Consider the following 18,593-nt stretch of genomic DNA (forward strand, 5'->3'; position numbering starts at 1 on the left):
ATTGTGGACAGTGGTACCACACCGCTTCCTGGCCAGATTTGCGCTCCTGTATCCAGAAAGAGTGAGGCCCAAGGAGGAAAGGTCTCTTAGAAGAGAGTCAGCCAGGTGTAGTCCCCAGAGTGACAGAGGTCCAAGGACTCCCCATTTCCTAAGCTCTCCATGCCCCAAGCCTGGCAAGACCATAGACACAGCCAGCAAAGTAGATGAATTTTCAAAATTTTATTGTAAAACAGAGCATAAGTCACAGGGAGTAGAAAACTTTCCACTTAACATACACAACACACATTCACTGAGCACCTGCTAAGGGCCAGGTCATGTGTTCGGCCCCCACGGGGACCTGAAACACACGAGCCATGCTCCCTGCTCTCGGGAGCTCACAGTCTGGTGCAGGAGACAGACAGAGGCTCAACCATCTTTCAAACAAGTCTCAGAATGTCAGAAGTGCTAAAATGGTCCAAGAGCAATTCCTCCCTTCCAGGAGACAAGGAGAGAACACCAGGGGGGCTGCTTCTGTGCTGTGCCCTGGGGGTTGGGAGCTTTTGACGGGACGGATGGGGGAGGAAAGCACTGCCCGCAGCTGTAAAAGGTCTGGAGTACAGATGGTACTGGGGCCTGGTCAGTGGAGTCCAGACTTCAGGAATGTTACAGAAAGAAAAATTTGCGGGGACCAACAAAATACGCTGACTTTTCATTTGTTTAGGTTGAGTTGTTACAAAAATAAGCCAGGTAAATGAAAAAGGAGAGTTGCTTTCACCCTCCCCTGCTCCTTTCCAGAAAGGACAGTCTCCAAATAAAGGACTCTCCTTCAAATTGGATGCAATTGGCTTTGAAAAAAAAAAAGATGAAATCCTTATCTTCCGTCTTGCCACAGACTCTAAAAGCTTTCCCCACGAGACAGCTTGCAAAACAAGGTTGGGCAGGCCAGCGAGTGACAGGAGGGATCCGGGACATGGACACTGGGGCAAGGCAGGAGGGTGAGGAGTCGGCGAGAGGAGAGCAGAGGGCCAGGCTGGCCAAGGCGCCTGGCTTTTGTCCGGAAGCCACAGGCAGCACTGAAAGGCTTGGAGCAGTGCTGTGGCTCAAGCTGCACTTTAGAAAGACCGCTGTGGAGGCAGCATGGAGGTTGGTTAGCTGAGGAGGCTGCTGCTGGAGTCCTGTTAGCAGGGCTCTTGCATATCCTTCTGAGGGTCCACCCCACCGAGGCTGCTCCTCAGAGCCCCACAACAGCCAGGAGACGTCGGGCAGGGTGGAGACGTGTCTCTGGAGTCATCGATGTTGGGAGTGGGGGAAGTGAGGTACAGACACACTAACGTTCCATCTGGAAGTAGAACTTGGTGACCAACATGGCCTCCTCGGGCGTGTTGGTGAGGCTGACGGGCCGGTCGGCCTCCAGGGCTGTGCAGAGGAACCAGCCTGGGCAGGCAGCAGACTCGAAGCTGGTGGTGGGGCCGCTGTCTGAGCGGATGAACGTGAAGCGCTTATCTTGCTCCTTGTTCTTGCTCAGGTCAGTGATGTTAACTGCCTGGAAGCCAAGACATGAGCAGTGAGAACGGGGAGGCACGGAGGTCCTGTGCTGCCCCCTTCTCCCCACTGTGACATGGCCTCTGGCTGGCCCAGAGCAAGTGCTGGAGAAACACTGACCTGGGACCACTGCAGGAAGTCACGTGTCCTACACCTCCTAGGACAGCAGAGTCTGTCCCACTGTCACACCTTGACTTTGAAAAATCTGGCCACTCTAGCCATGGGCCAATAAGTTTGGTAAGCACATGGTACCATCAGCAGAGACCAAGGCATGTGGAGGCTGGTGCTCTGTCAAGGTCTATGCCTCTGGAAAGAGGGCATGGTGGAGAAGGATAGGTGCCCCTATCCACTGGTGGGGGCAAGTGACAGTGCCATGCTCACAGCTACTCACGTTGGGTTAAGATCTTGTCCAACAAGCACCTAAGACAAAGCCATCTTTTCCCAGGGCTGGCAGCCCATTAATATTGCAGGGATCAAGGAATACAGGGCCCTGAACAGGATGCCAACTCAGGGGTTTGAGTAGATAAGGATTGGAAGAGAAGGGTCCTGAAGCTTGGCTTCACTGGAAGGTGGCAAGCCTAAGTGGGTTGGGGCCCCTCAGGCAAGAGAGTGACCCACAGAGAATGAGATCCCAAATGAACAATCCTTCTTCGCCCCCTCCCTTACTGAGACTAGACTTAGCCACGCAATGGGCTTCAGCCAATGGGACATTAATGGTATGGTGCAAGCAGGGGTTTGATAAGCATTTGCACAGTGAGGGTTGTCATTTTGGAAAAATCCCTCGTAGGAAGCCAGCCGCCACGCTGTAAGGAAACCCAAGCCGACAACAGAGCTCTGAGAGAGCACCCGAAACAAGGGCCTGGAGGGTGAGAAACCATCTTAGACACCCCAGCGCCAGCAGAGCTCTCTCCCGGGTGCAGCTGCAGGAGGGGCGCGAGCTGCACTGAGTGGGTCAGAACTACCCAGCTGAGTCCCCCTAATTGGCCCACAGAGTCCCGAGGAAGAGCACATTACGGTGGTTCCAGCCACCAGGTTTGAGGTACTTGTTATCTGAGACAGGTCCTTACCTCCAGCTGGAGCCTAGTCTCATCACCAGACTTGACACAGGCCAGGCAGAGCTTCCCCCCATGGATCCCCAGGAACATGGCATGAGACTCAATGGGCACCACGTTTAACTTTTCTGGGGAAGAGCACAGGGGAAGGTCAGGTTGTAGAGAGAATGGGAGGCAGCCTGGACTCTCCCAGGAGAGTTTTCTGTCTCCCCCTGACCAACTAAAACCCTAAGATCAGAAGGACACTGAGGCGCCATCTTCCTGGTCCGCATTCAAATAGCAGATCAAACCAAACTCCCTATCCAGTTACTCCTCAAGGACCAAGTGGCCTAGATTCCGCTCCACATGGTTTCTATCCTTCCTTCTTCCCAGGATACGGGTGCTCCAGGTCACCAAGTCTGCTGCCCATGAGGACAGAAAATAGCACATAATGGGCTCCAGGGCTTGGTCTACAGGGACCTGAGTGACTTTGAACCTGCCTCTTACCCTCGGCGGTCTCTGAGCCCTCACATAGCAGTGAAAATCGCAGCCTTTCTGCCCTTCAGTGTGTTGGTTAGGAGAATTAACAGATGGACAGGAAAGGTATGTCTCACACTCTTTCAGAAGGGGGCAGGGGGCCAAAAACAAGGGGATGGGGCAGGGTGGAAAGATGGAGATCAGATGGTGCCGTTCTATAGTATCAAGTCAGCCAATAGGGATGTGAAAGCATCCCGGAAGGCTAGTGCTGAAAGAATCTCCCATCATGCCCTCACAGTGGCCTCATTTTACTAAAGGGAAAAACTGAGGTGGGGGAGGGGGCAAAGCTTGCCCATGTTTATGCAGCTTGTTTAGCGCACAGACCAGAACATGGCTGAGTGTGGTGTCTGTAAATAAGGGACATAACCCAGCCTTAGATATGGTGTATTCATTTTGGATGGTAGTTAGGGTCTGGACAACAGAGCAACATGGAAGGCTTAATAGTCACAGAGGGAAAGGGCCCATCTTACCTTCTGTGCCCTATCCCTGCCAGCTGTGGCCTGGGAACCCTGTGCCAGTTGGTGGGGGCTCCAGACCTAGGCTTTAAGGCTCCCACCCTCTTGAGGCTGCCCTCAAGTACGCCCTGTAGTGGCCAGGCTTCCCCCAGCTTCCAACTCAGCAGCAAAGACCCAATGGGGATCAGGGCTTTGAAACTAAGGTTTTGGGGGAACAGGATAAGGACTCCAGGGCAAAGCGACCCGGTTCCCACGCAGCAGCCACTTTCCTGGCAACCACTCACCTTCTAATTTAGTACTTGGTCCTTGCAAGTATCCGGCAACCAGTTGGTTATTCCTTAGGTAGAAGGTCTTCTGGTTAACATCCCAGATTCTGAAATGCAAAAGGACCCGGCTATGGGAAACAACCTCTGTGTGCCCAACCCTGTGCTCCACCCCTTCCTGTGTGCTCCAGAGCTCACTGGATCCACATTCAACTTTCTGCCAGGGGTGTGGGATTATTTCTGTTACACCCATGGCATGGAGGAGAGATTGAGGTCAACACTGATTAAGGAGCAGACCCAACTCCCACAGCTGGAAAGCAGTGTACCCACATCACATTCTTTTTTTTTTAATGTTTATTTACTTTTAAGAGAGAGACAGAGCGTGAGTGGGGGAAGGGCAGAAAGAGACGGAGACAGAATCCAAAGCACGTTCCAGGCTCTGAGCTGTCAGCACAGAGCCCAGTGTGGGGCTCGACCTCATGAGTCATGAGATCATGACCTGATCTGAAGTTGGACACTTAACCAACTGAGCCACCCAGGTGCCCCAATGCGCACCCACATTCTATCCCTCTCCTCACTTGTTACTCATCCTCTGATTCCCAGAGCAGACATCTTCTACTTCAGCAAAACATGCTCTAGAGTAGCACCATCCAATAAAAGTTTCTGGGTGCAGAAATGTTCCAGATCTACCCTGTCCAATATGGCAGCCACCGGCCACATATGGCTATTGAGCTCTTGAAATGTGGTGGGACTGAGGATCTGAATTTTAAATTCAATTTAATTTTTATTAATTTCAGTGTAAATTTAAAGAGTTGTCTGAGACTAGTGGCCATCACAGCAGTTTCAAGAGACACAGCAGCTTGTAGCTAACTCACTCTGAGCCTTAGACCGTGAGGGTCGTTCCCATCAGCCAGTGGCTGCTCTGGGTCTGGCAGGGGCAGCACTCCCTGGGAACAAGCTTCCTTTCCAGCTCACCCAGGGACTTCCAGTCTTTTCTTCTTGGTCAAGGGCTGAGAGCGGGACTAACAGAGACTCCATTCCCTACTGCCCCCCACATGACCTTGGACCTGTACCTCATCTCACACGTGAAGTGTGGCTAAAACCACCCATCTCATCAGGTGACCTTGGGGAGCTCATGAGCTCAGTGAGGGATAGTGGGACAAACTGTGAAGGTCTTTGCACATGTGAGGATTTGACCTTCCGAGATTTTTCTTAGTTCCTAGATGAGTCTTCTCCTAGAGACCTCTAAGGGCATCTCCTGGAGCTCCCAGTCAGTAGGTGGAGGCAGAGGCAAATCTCGTGAAGCAGTTTCCATGTCTGGAAAGGGGAAGGACTTGCCCCGGATGCACACGCACATGCATGCACACACTTACACAGGCATGCACAGAACCCCAAACTTCAGCCTCAAGCACAGAAACTCAGTCTGAGGGTGAAGTCACCCTGACAAGGCTCAGTCCTAGGATGTCACAGGACAGAGGGCGCACGTGGACAGCATCAGAGCCTGCCAATATTCCCACAGTGTTGGTGACATCTCACAAAACTCCTGGCTCAATTTTTAAAAATCACAATAGTTTTCAGGCCCTACTTGACGTTCACAACGACTCAGTAAGGCAGGCAGGGGGTTATCATTAACCCCATGTCACAGATGGGGAAACTGAGGCCCCAGAGGAGCAGGATCCTCCATCATGTCAACACGGAGCCACATTGCTAGCCGGCAGTCTGGGACTCTGGGCCATGCTCTGCCCACAGCCACCCTGTCTGCTTCTTTGCCCAGCAAAGAGCCTCAGCATGGTTCCTTGGCCCCTGCCTGTCACCCACCGAGTCGCCGGTCTCCGGGAAATAAGTCTCTGGCCAAGTTACTCTGAAATGCAAGCCCTGAAGACCACGCATGTGGCTCCCCTTTCCTGAATAACGGGCATCCCTTTCCAGTCCAAACCCAGTTTTCAGGTGCTGTGGAGGCCAACGTCCCCCGACGGCTGCGATGGCTCCGTTTTCCTGTCCGTCCACCCCACCTCTGCAGGGGTGGCCTTACCTGAAGGCTTGCATCCTGCAAGGTCTCTTCCCCAAGGGATGGCAGGCTGTCTCTGAATAGAACAAGAAAAGGAGGAAAGAGATCAGGTAACTGGGGGGGCATCTGCAGATTTCCATTCTGTGGCCACGGCGAGGCAATGGGACACTGCCATTTCAGGCCCGGAGTAGCTGCTTATAAAGAAAATAGTCACTCACCCAAAGCAGGCTGTTGCCGCCCTGTCCCACTCTGAGAAACGGAAATGCCCTCACATTTCCAAAATGAGAAACCCTTGTTGTTGTCACTTTCAACCGTGCTGAGTGTCGCAATGGGGTGTTGTAACTGACTCCCTCCCCTTTCCCCCTGTGTAATTTCCCCAAAATTGAGCTTTCTATTTCCCCCTCACCAAGTTCCTGGGAAGAAGAGCACAATGAAAACTGAACGCTCCCTCATCTTCCTGACAGGTATCCTGAGACTGTTTGTTGACTTTGTAAAAATAGATTTAAGTACAAAACTCCTCCTCTCCTAAAGCTAAGTGGTGGGGTTCCTCAGCACCCAGGACGGTCTCATGTCACTTTGTATTCTTTGAAGGATGCGTGCCCTTGCTGGACTCTGGACCAGGGACTAGCAAACATTCTGTAAGGGACCAGATAGTAAATATTTTAGGGTCTGTCTCCGTCACGATTACTCAATTCAGCTACCGTAGCTTGAACAGTAGAAGAGGCGATCTGTAAATGAGCAGGCTGATTGTGTTCCGATACAACTTTATTTACAAAAACGGGTGGTGGCCAGGGTTGGCCTGGTTTGCGGACCTCCTGCTGTAGTGCAAACTTCCTGAGAGGTGCTTTGAAGCCAGCTCTATTCCTGCTATCCGCGTCTTTAAAGTAATCGTCTTGGGAAAATGGGGCCAATTCAGCACCTGGAGAAAAATGGATCCAAATTTCACCTCTGCCACTTGCCATTTGCTACCCGCGTGACCTGGAACAAGTCACTTCACTTATTTGGGCCTCTGTCTCCGTCTCCTCATGCCCAGAATGGGATTGATCACGTCTTCCTCATGGGTGAAAAGGAGGAGGGAGGGAGGGAGAGAAGGAGGAAGGAAGGAAGGAAGGAAGGAAGGAAGGAAGGAAGGAAGGAAAGAAGGAAGGTAAAGGAAGGGAAGGAGGAAGGGAAAGGAAGGGAAGAAGGAGAGGAAAGTTCTAGCCTGCAGTGAGCACTAACACACATTAACTTCTTTCCTTACTACATTCTAGAAGTTAGGAAAAAGGTATGCGTACTCCCATTTACGGATAAGGAAAATATGGACAGGGCTTCCGCATGATCAGAGTACACAATGCTAATGCAGAAATGTAGACTGAAGCATTGGAGAACTGGATGGGAGCTCGGCAGCCCTCCTATCCCACCCTACCATTGTTTTGAAGAACACTAAGACTCAGAGAGGGAAAGGGACCCGCCCAAGGCCACACAGCACGTTAATGGCAACGATATGCCCAGGAATCCAGGTCTCCAGGCTCCTAGCCAGTGGTCATCCTGTTCACAGCAGCTGATCTTGATGAGCTCAGCCAACAAATATGTTCAACCAACAAATCAGCATCTGTGTCCAAATGAGAGTAAAATCCTTCAAGGAGGAAGGCTACACTGCGTATTTGAAAGTTGCTAAGAGAATAGATCACAAAAGGTATAAAAGATAAGACATAAAAGATATTTTTATGACTATGTATATAAAACAGCTGCTGGGTAAATCACTATGTTGTACACCTGTGACTAATACAATGTTACATGTCAATTATACCTCAATTAAAAAAATTTTTTTAAAAAGACACGCTTCTCAAATCTTTCAGAGCAAGTGGAACATTTCTGCAAAAATTGTATCACCTCCCTGAGTGATTCCTTTGAGGATCAAAGTGGCGTGTACGTGTCCCCTCTGTTCTCACAAGGTGAGTGACCTTGAGGGAGACATTCACCTTTGAAACACATGCGAGAAACAGTATCTACCCTTGAGGGCCAAAGGGGAGTTTTGTTTGCTTGGGGGAGGGCTGGCTGAAGGAGGTGATGTGTAAGAACCTGCTTGATTATTTGCCTCTTGCAGCATTTGCTGAATCGCGGGATACGATTTCTGGAATGCTTAGAAATCATCAGGTGCCTGAACTTGGTCAGCACCTCTCTGAGATGAAAGGCAGCTAAACTGTGATAAACCCTCTCCTACGTGCCTCAATGTTACATCCACATCCCTTGAAAAACGTCCCTGAAGACTGAAGAGAAGTGACTTGCCTAGAGGAGGCCGAGCGGCCCGGAGCCTGCCCTCAGACAGCACTCCAAGCCAAGGTCCCACCCCCCCGGGGCTGCTGGGTAAATGCTCCTCTGTCCCTAGCCCAAATTCAAAGAGACAGGTTTCTCCTGGAGAACAGAGCCCTGAGTTCTCCACCTTTGCCAGGTCTGTGCCCTTTTCCCACTGTGCCCAAGAAGTGTCCTGGCAGGCCATTCTGAGTATAGAGGAAGGAGTTCCTATGGCTGGGCCGACAAGTCAGGCCGACCTGGGGCTGCGTCCTCCCATCACTTATGAGCTGGGCCACCCAGGCCCAGGTCTCTTGGCCTCCGTTTCATAATCCATTAGACAGGCCTAATAATTGAAGCCTTGTCACGGGGTTCTGTGAGGACTGAGATGGTGCACATGGTGTATTTAACCCTGACCCTGGCACGTAGGAAATACACAAACAATAGAAAGCTACTGCGTCTGCTTTGTGGCCCCACGTAAAGTGAGAGAGGTCAGTCACAAGGCCCCTGAGCCAGTCAGCCCTGCCCTGCACGCCCAGTTGGACTCCCAAGGGGGAGGCCCTCATCCCTCTGGGCTGGGGGAGGAAAGGAGTAGGGGGTGAGAGGCTCTTTCCCTCCCCTCACGCTTATGGCCACAATTCCTCTCTTGGTTCCGTCTTATCAAAATAGTTGGTGTCCCGATGATCTCTGCCCACAGGAAATCTCTGACTAAACTTGTTCTCAGTTCTGGCTCCTCAACCGCTCACTCCAGTTCCTGAATTCGGTTTAACGACCACACGACATAGTGGACCCTGGGAGCTCCAGGCATCACAATTGTATCTAGTGCTTTCCTCGGCATGCCGAGCCCTGCCCTGCTAGACACTGGTGACTGCAGAAATGACTAAGGCCCACTCCAAGGGAAATAGGAAAACCAGGCTCTGTCTGTGTCCTTGGAGCGATACTACACAGGCTCTACGGGCCCCTGTTGATGCTTCTAGAGCTCCATCCACATAGGAAGTGCTCAATAAATGCTAACTATTTCTCAATTTCAGTTAATTACATCTTTCAGTTCTAAGATTTCCATTTGCTTCCTTTTTTTTTTTTGTATAGTTTCTACTTCTCTGCCAAAAGTTTCCATCTTGTCTTTTAAACCCTTGAACACAGTATTCATGGTTCTTGTAAAGGCTGCACCTGATAACTTCATTATTTGAATCCCTGCTGTGTCTCCTTCTGCCGTCTGTTTTTTCTCTGGTGCACAGGTTGTCTTACATATGCCTGACTACTTTTTACTGACTGTTGGGCACTGTAGCATATCAAAAACTGCAGAGATCATTTGAGGCTGCGGACAATTCTTCTAGAGGTGTATATATCTAGAGATGATTCACTTTTGCTTCTTCTGGGCAGTGAGGCTATAGGCACTGAAGCCCCACATGACCTTAACCCCAAGAGGCTTGACACGATCGGAGCAGAGCTTTAATAACCAGGCAGACTGTTCCATTTCTGTTCACTCCCAATCCTCTCGGGTCCCAGCCCAGACCTGGGGGGTTTATTGAGGCTCCTCCTCCTCAGTGAGAGCTAAAGTACACATTTTATCCTCTCCCTGCCCCCACCCCCCCAGTCCCATAAGTCTGTCCAAAACTCAGCTGGGGCTTCTAAAACCAGCCAATGCTTCCCAGGGCAAAGGGGCCCAGTGCTGACCTCCACCTGTCTGGGCTTTTGTAGTTCTTCAAAGCCTTGGTCATTCTTTGACACCTTCTGATTATCTAGAAATACATTTTGCTAGCTTTGCCAGTTGTCACAGCAGGAAGGTTGATCCTAGGCCAGGCGTGGACACTGATGTCTATATTTTAAGTCTTATTACTCAGGATGGTGGAGTTGGAACAGCTTTTGTGGGGGGGGGGGGTAGGGGCAGAAGTGACTGAAAAGTTGGGCAGGAGTCAGAGGATGAAGGGCCTTTAATGTAACACCAAGGGGCAGGGAATTTATCTTAGAGAAAATGGAATCAGAGGGTGAGACAGTCAGATTTGTCTTATTAAGATAATCGTGGGGCCAGTGGACAGATGGATTAGACTCGGTGTGAGGTTTGGGGTCACTGAGCCTGAAGGCAGAGGGGTGATGTGCTGGTAAGTGTTGACAGCTGGCTCACCAAAAGGGTTCTCATTAGTAGCATTTGCCTGTTTCTCTGGTGTAAATACTCCCACCGTGGATGATCTTGAGCCACTAGCATGACAATGCTGAATGCAAAGCTGACGAGAAACGCACACAAGCACGTCTCGCTGATGCCAGCATCCTGCAGAGGAGGCCGATTTGGCAGCTCGCCTATCTTTCTTGAAAGAAAGCGTCCTATTTCTTTTCTTTTTCTTCTCCTTCTTCTTCTTGTTGTTTTTTGTTTTTGTTTTTGTTTTTGTTTTTTTAGAGAGAAGGTGCAAGTAAGCAAGGGGCAGAGAGAGAGAGAGAGAGAAAGAGAGAGAGAGAAAAGCAGGGCTCGCCCGATGCAAGGCTCGAACTCACGAACCGTGAGATCATGACCTGGACCAAAGTCAGATGCTTAACTGACTGAGCCACCCAGGCACCCAAAGGCATCCCATTTCTTTCTTTTTTTTTTTTTTTTTCTTCCCCCCCCAACCCCCACAGTATCTGTTAGTTTATTTATCAAGAGAAACTATTCCATAACCCAATATTCATGTTTCATACTTCAGGAACACAGATCAGCGACAAACTTTCATGGAACTCAACCCAAGGAAATTCTTTACATTCCAAAATCACTTTGCACTCTGAAAGATACCAGCCTTCTTCATCTCCTCAACATCTTTCATGGAATCATAATTTCCACAGAAATCTGCGTATGTCTTCTTTCTTGGTTCGGCCACAGCAAACTTATAGAAAGCTGCAACCCCCAGGGATACAGGGGACATGTATCCAACATATGTATCCAACAGTATGAAATCGCAGACACTTGGCCAGAAGACCTCACATCTGAGGTTTCGCCAAAACACCGGAAGTCTGGGTAGCTATTCTGCTCAACACCAACCTTAAACCCAACGTCCTTCCTAACTGATACAGAAATGGATGGCCAAAAGCATCCTATTTCTTAACTCTAGTCCCTCCCCATCTCAGCCTGGGGGCCTATCGCACTGGTCACGTCCCCCTCGCAGAAAATGATCCCTCCTGACAAATCCAGTTTATCAGGAAACTTCAGTGAATCTTGGTGCAAACGTTTTCAGCTATGCCTGCTGGCGCTGCATTTATGTCATGCGAGCACCACTTGTAAAAATTTAAGCCGCCAGCTTTGGGTGGACAGGTGTGCACCTTAAGTTGTAATGTCTCAGTCTCATGTTCAGCCAGCTCTTGAGTACGTGAGTGTCACAGCACACAGCACACAATAGACGCAGTGCTGTTGTCCAAACTTTGGAAATTTTTACTAAGGTAACGGTACAAAGTCTCTGGTTACTCTTTCCAAGAGATGGGTAAATATATTCGTACAAACAGGAGGAGGAACAAATATATCTCATGCCTTCTCTTTGTCAGTTTCCACCTACCCAGCCCTGCCAGGTAACCAAGTCAATTTTAACAAAATCCAGAAGCTTATTAGAAGCTCCCTACAGCAGCAAGCCAGCTTTGCAGACAGATTCTGTCCTGGGCATCTGCAGCCATCAGGGTGACCCATATGCCCTCCTGGGCCATGTAGGGTGGTCAGGAGATTATATATAACGTCAACTGTTATCAATCATTGCTTCACAAGAAGCTTGCGCTCCTCCTAGGTCTAAATGGTAAACTTACTGAGAATCTCTTGTAAGTTTCAAAGTCTTCCAAGATGTTTTTTGCTTCAACAATTTCTGGGTTTGATCTGAATCTGCACTGAAACCATTATTTATCTAGTTATCTTGTGCTTCTAGAGGGACATGTTTGCTCTTGCCTTCTTGGCTATGGTGACTAGCTTTATAAGGCAGCTAGCTTTTCCACTGGCAGACGGAGACAGGGCGGGACAGGAACCAGGGAATGGGGGAGGGCACAGCTGTGTTTCTTACATGCTTGCTTCAGGCTGTGTGTTCTATTCTTTCATATGGATCTCACTTAGTCCTCATAACAGCTGTGCAAGGTGGATAAATGTAGACCCAAGATGGGTATATATATTTATACTCACTTTGTAGCATAAAAAAAATCAAGGTACAGGAAGATTAAATCACTTGCCCCAGATGGTGGTGGAGGCAGCATTTGAACCCAGTTCTTGTATTCTTTCTTACAGTGCAGTCCTGCCAGAAAGGCAGCTGACCTCTTTCCTCTCTGCCTCATCGCACAGTTAACAGAAGCCAAGGATTGTATTTGCTCCTATGGTGTTCCTTTTGGTTTGAACTCACATCTTATAGAGCAACAATTTATTCCACAATTGCTTGGACATTTTAGGAGTTTGTCTGTTTTTCGGTAGTAGGAAAGGACGATTCTAAGGCCTTACAGAAGTTAAAGAGAAAAAGCTCTTTATCTGGTTTTGAACTAGAGTGGCCAACTGTCCTGGTTTTTCTAGGACTTTCTAAGTGTTAGTACTAAAAGTCTGGCATCCTGGGAAGTCCCTCAGTCCCTGGAAAACTGAGATGATTGGTCACCCTATAATATGAGTCCTTAAGAGGTGCATATATCGGCGGGTGGCTGGGATTGCAAATCGCAGGCACAGTTAACTGCTAATCATTGTGTCTTGCATAGCAGAGATGTAGTCCATTAAAAAAATTTTTTTTTAACATTTATTCATTTTTGAGAGACAGAGAGACACAGACCATGAGTGGGGGAGGGGCAGAGAGAGAAGGAGACACAGAATCCCAAGCAGGCTCCAGGCTCTGAGCAAGTTGTCAGCACAGAACCCAGTGCAAGGCTGGAACCCACGAACCATGAGATCATGACCTGAGCTGAAGTCAGACGCTCAACCAACTGAGCCACCCAGGCGCCCCAAAGATGTGGTCCATTTTATTAGGTACGTAGATACGTAGATGAAGCACACAAGAACCAAAAAACTTAGTGAGTCTTCCACTTAGGAAAAGAGACCATAGCGGATACAGTATTGATCAATCACTCCCCTTCTGATCAAGTTAATTTTTAATTTAGCCATTCACATTTTGTTTCCTCCAACTATATAAATCAAGATATGTCCACGTCAAGTGGCTTCAGTTTGTTTTCAAATGTAAGTTGTGCAAAGGATTTACCCTTTCACTAACACTATTTTCACCTTCACCTCCTCATCCTCCTGCCCTGCCTTCTTCACACACATTAGAGGTATGGTCAGGGGTGTTAGAGAGGAAGCAGAGGTCCAGTGAGGTAAGAGACGTGTCCCAAGCACATACCCACCTTCACCCTGGCTCCTCTGCCCTCGAGTTCCCAGCTCTTCAGGCAAACTACGAATCTCTCCATGATCTCTCTCCTCAGAGCCCTGTTCTCTGCTCAGCAAGGATAGCACCACCCACGTCCCTGGCCTTCCGGAAAACATGGTGTCTTCACTGGGCTCACACACACTCATCTCCTGAACTTGAACTTACTCAGGACCTACCACGTGCCACTTTAAAATATTTTGGGGGTGCCTGGGTGGCTCAGTCGGTTGAACATCCTACTCTTGATTTAGGCTCAGGTCATGATCTCACGATTCATGAGATTGAGCCCCACGTCGGGCTCTGCGCTGACAGCGGGAAGCCTGTTTGGGATTCTCTCTCTCCCTCTCTCTCTCTGCCCCTCCCCTGCTCTCTCTCTCTCTCTCAAAATAAATAAATAAATAAATAAACATTTTAAACAATAATAGGGTCACCTGGGTGGCTCAGTTGGTTAAGCATCCAGCTCTTGGTTTAGGCTCACATTTTAATCTCATGGTTCATGAGTTCGAGCCCCACATCAGGATCTCTGGATGTCAGCACAGAGCCCACTTCAGATCTTCTGTTCCACTCTCTACCCTTCCCCCACTTGCGTGCATGCTCTCTCTCTCTCTCTCTCTCAAAATTAATAAACTTAAAAAATAATAAAATATTTTGGAATGAACCATTTTTAAGTATAGTGGTTTCCTCACATTATATCATTATCTAGTTCTGGGAGTGGCGCCCCCTTTACACATTCGAAAGATACCCAAGACCACGGGCTAACATTTTCATACAAGCCACTGGAGACTGCCTCACCTCCTCCAAAGGGGAGGCCTTGCTGCCCTTGGAAAAACTGCTTGTGGTTTCCAAAGCACTTCTCCCTCCATGACCTCATTCAGTCTCTGCACCCCTAGAACACAACACAGTGATTTAACAGACAGACCGTCTGCAGTGGAGCCCAGCTCCTCCCCTTGTAGTGGCTGTCTGGCCTTGGGCAAATTACTTAACCTTTCCGTGTCCAAGTTCCTCCTTCTGAAACTAAACAATAATAGTGCTTCCCCATATGGTTGTTGTGAGCATTAGAAGAGACAGGCCACCTAAACAGCTCGGCAGAGCACCCGGCTCATAGTAAGCCCACGGAAGGATCGGCTATTACTGTACCCGTGAAACCCTGAGAGTTTGCCTGCCTCCTCTTGACCTGAGAAGAGCGAGACCCAGAAAGGAGTAATAGAGGCCGTTTGAGGCCAAACACAGGAACTAGGTCTCCAGAACCCTAGTTTTAAGATCTTTTTTCTGCCCTACACAGATCTTAAACAGACTGCAAAGCAGTAGCCCGTAGGCTGCGTATTTCCATTGCTCACGTTATTGTTTTATTTAATCAAACTACTACACAAGGAAATCAGAATATCTGACTGCTCCTGAGAAATGAGAAGTTCTGGCCACCTGGGCCTGCATTCTCATGAGACAACCACCTGCTGGAACCAGTCAGTCCCCACTAATGCCCAGTCCCCACCCTTTGGTATTATCCTTCAGCTCTTGTAAGCTAGTGTCAGCATCTTTTAGTATTTCTCATTGAGTTCACACTGTTTTCACCCTCATTTGACAGAAATATTTCTCCAATTTCTATGTCTCTGTCAACAGTGGAAAAGGACCAATAGAGTCTAACAGCTGCATGATTTTTCTCACAGCAGACGTGTTTCCTCTGGCGCCCGCTGGCGGGACAGGCATTGGGCTCACCTCAGTGTATGTGTGTGGCCCGCTGTAGCCTCCACCTTGGCCAGGTCTCCAACATGGGCCTGGAGCTACATGCCTTTGACATTTCTCTGGAAGCCTGCCCTCAGTAAACACCAGTGGTCGATAGTTTCCTCCCCATTTTTCAGATGGAAAAATAGGAGTGGAAGGAGCTTACCTGATGCCATGGGGAGGGCCTGGTAGCATACGAGGTCTTCTGAGGCCTTCTACACTCTGGCTCCAGACTGAGCTGCTGCACAGAAAGGAGAAGCACCGGGCAGTACCTGTGCCACCAGCACCTCCCAGAATGAAGTTGCTCCTTCCTTCCGGATTACCTGAGGAGAGGAAGAGGAAGAGCCACTGCCTGCCTTCTACACACCCAGGCAGGGCTCGCCAGGCCCAGCTTCCAAAAGGGTGACTCAGGCTAACAGGAACCAAACAGGTTCTTATCTCTGTAAAACCAGAGGCCTCACGTGAGGAACCGACCGGGATTAGTAAGGCTGGACCTTTGTGCGCACCCAACTTTTGTGCTCAATCCAATCATGCATGCATGCGTTTATTCACCTAGTCAATATGGGTTGACCTAATCCTGTGTTCCAGGTAATCTTCCAGGCACTGGGGGAAAGCCAGATAAGGTCCCTGATAGTCTAACAGAGGAGGGCAAGACAAGAAATTAGGAAACAAATGGACTACCTTCATATGAAAGGAAGTGCGGTAGGGGAAATCAAAAACATGATAGGTTTTTGAGGGACCTAGGGGTGGGTGCATGTTTTCTGCAAAGTGGTCAGAGAAGGCCAATCTGAGAAGCTGACTTGCGACCTGAGCCCTGAGACCTGAGTAATGTCAAAGAAGTGGAAGAGTGTCCTGGGGGAGGGAAAAGCAAGCACAAAGGCCCTTGGGTGGGGACCTTCTTGGTCTATTTGGGGACCATGTGGAGGCTCGTATGGTTGGGGTGTGGCTTATGGAGCATCAGGGTGTCCATCCTTTCCTCCAGGTACCCTCAGGCTCCCCACCCCAGCTGCTGGCATGACAACTGCCCACAAGGCCAGATACTCTCTCCCCACCTTCTCTAGAAGACTCTATGTTCTAAACCTTCTCCTCTTTGCCATTCCGAACTTGCTCTCTAGCTTTATGCCCTTGGGTCCTGCCATCAGGGAACAGACAACTCAGGAATCTTTAAAACCATCTGGGTTGATACATGGGGAGCAGTGGCAAGGGATCCCTTGGCAAGCTAGAGGTCTTGGATCTTGTCCTCTGGCCTACCACTAACCAGCTGTATGACTCTGGAAGTGTCCCTTAGATTAGGGGCAGGCTGGAGCAAGAAATGGCCTGCAAACTGCAAAATGCTTTATAGGTTGTGTGCATTGAAATAGGGCTTTGCTCTAGACAGGGCCTTAGGGCACAGGGGAAGGGGAGAGTGAAGGGGCGGGCCAGCCTACTGGCCACCTTCAAGCCTGTCTTTTCTGTTGGAGAAGGAAAAGCCATGCTTACTTGCAGAAAGGCTCATCGTTCATAAACGTTTCAATAGGGGTCTGTTGGAGTTCTTCACTTTTCCCCTAACCCTGCCTCTGGGGCCTGGGCTCATTCCCAGGGCCCCTTCACTCAGCCCACAGGGCCTGAAGTCAGCAGAGAGATGCAGAGAGCCAGAGGCGGCCAGGGTGCCCGTTCCTGGGTACTTCTGACCACAGGGACTTCCCACAAGGCCTTCACTTCCTGTTCTATTCAGCCTTGGCTCATCAGCTAGAATGCCAAGGCTTCCGAGTTTGGGCTGGGAATTTCTGAAGCAGGTTTTGTAGAGAAATTCCTGTTTGCTAACGAATCAGGAACTAAATTTTGTAAACCTGGAAAGTTGGGCCCTTGGGGCAGCTTGGGAACCTGCCTGTGGATGCCATCTTGTCCTCATGGTGTGCATGCCTGTTATTACACCAGGAGGACCACTCTGTGAGGCAGGTTCTGGCACTCAGAGTTTCAGATCCCAGTCTCACAAACTACATCTGTGTTATCTTAGAAACACCTGTAAAAGGAGGGTAAGACTGTTAGTCACCTTGTGGGGTGGTTGTGAGGACTGAGCACACAAGCATAAGATGTTTAGAACACAGGAAGCATTATCTAAGTATGAGCTGTAATTCTGGCAGAGCATGGGTCTGATGTCTCCACGGGGAGCTAAGGGCCTGGCCTAGTCTGCAGTCGGTAAGATGGTAAGCTAGGCTGCCAGTCTGGGTCGGGGATGGCGTGTTGATCAGTGCACAGGGCTGGCATTCCCCATCCAGGCCTGACACGGGGCACTTCCAGGATGGAGGAACCATTTGTAGGCGTCTCTAGCCCTCTAGAGCCTAGCCCACTACTCCAGAACTTTCCTCTCCAGGTTTATCACCTCTCCTCCAAAGCTGCAAAGATCTAAGGGATCAGTGGCCTGGCCTGGAGCACTCAGAGCACCTGAGAAGCCCAGAGTCAAAAACGTCCCAGAGATGGGGAAGTCTACAGTTGTGGGAAGGGCTGGCAATGGGGAACTTGGGAATTCCTGGTGGCTGGGGACCCTGGGTGGTGGAGGGGGGCTGCTTCGGAAGAACACTGAGGCACTCTGCCTCCAACAACAATGACTGACCACTCACTCCAGCACTGACCTGCCTTGGGCCAGGCCATTGCACAAAGAAGGGGGTGGGGGACAGATAGAAGACAAGGGAAAAGCAAGAGGTAATGAGGAGAGCAGGCATCAGGAATGGAGGAATGAGATATTGAGGTTCAATATTGTTAGAATCCATGTCTCAGATTAAGACAGCTGCAGGTGAGGTCTCCTGGCAGGAGAGATGCCAAGGCCCCAAAGGGAAGTCATATGCTAGGCTCAATGGCACGGTTCCTGTGCACTGTGGGAAGACTAAGAGCATTAGAGAGTCCCTCCACTTCAGCCAGGGGAGACAGGCACCAAAGGGGCATCCTGCTTCCTGCTGGTTTCGGTCCATGAGGCCCGAGCAATGGATCTGAGTTGTGATAAGAGATACCATTGAGCTGTTTCACATGGTCTTAGATCAATACTAGTCCTCACAGGTTCCAGGAGAGTCTATACAACCTGGCTCCAGGCTCAGCCTGCAGAACAATCCCCTTATTCCCTGAACTCTAGCTACACAGTCCTTTTGATTTCTCAAGTTCACCTCTTCCTCCCGCTTCAGGGCTTTGACATAGGCTCGTCCTCTGCAAGGAACACCCTCCCCTGCCCCATTCCACTAACTAGTGGACCATCCTCACCCTTAAAACCTCAGCTCAGACACTTCATTTGCGTGATCCTCTGTGCGACCTCTGCCTCCCTGGCAGGTCACAGTAAGGACTGTGTCTGTTCTGTTCACCGTTATATCCCCAACTCACATGGCGCAGAACCTGCCACATGGAGAAATGAATAAAGGAATGGATGGGAAGCTACCACTCAGGTACAGTCTCTCTCTCTCTCTCTCTCTCTCTCTCACACACAC

General features: G+C 49.7%; 1 protein-coding gene and 1 pseudogene across 5 annotated transcripts; both read right to left on the minus strand.

Annotated features, from left to right (window-relative positions):
• Positions 1-204: 204 nt before the first annotated feature.
• LOC109264460 (interleukin-1 receptor antagonist protein) lies at positions 205-15,455 on the minus strand. 5 transcript variants are annotated; one of them, XM_053890940.1, is made up of 6 exons: positions 15,308-15,455; positions 14,215-14,308; positions 5,840-5,891; positions 3,829-3,917; positions 2,589-2,701; positions 205-1,522 (listed from the first exon to the last, which is right to left on the minus strand). In XM_053890940.1, the coding sequence occupies exons 2-6, from the start codon at positions 14,291-14,293 to the stop codon at positions 1,307-1,309; spliced, it is 549 nt and encodes a 182-aa protein (XP_053746915.1). In that variant the 5' UTR covers positions 14,294-14,308; positions 15,308-15,455; the 3' UTR covers positions 205-1,306. The 5 variants fall into 5 exon arrangements, with proteins under 5 accessions (XP_053746915.1, XP_019300270.1, XP_019300275.1 ...); XM_019444725.2 differs by lacking the exon at positions 14,215-14,308 and having other exon boundaries at positions 15,308-15,451; XM_019444730.2 differs by lacking the exons at positions 14,215-14,308; positions 15,308-15,455 and adding an exon at positions 6,222-6,240.
• LOC128773665 (cytochrome c oxidase subunit 6C-like) lies at positions 10,698-13,325 on the minus strand (annotated as a pseudogene).
• Positions 15,456-18,593: the final 3,138 nt, after the last annotated feature.

This window comes from Panthera pardus, unplaced genomic scaffold, assembly GCF_024362965.1.
Source record: "Panthera pardus isolate Hobbes unplaced genomic scaffold, ASM2436296v1 HiC_scaffold_26, whole genome shotgun sequence".
Taxonomy (NCBI): Eukaryota; Metazoa; Chordata; class Mammalia; order Carnivora; family Felidae; genus Panthera; species Panthera pardus.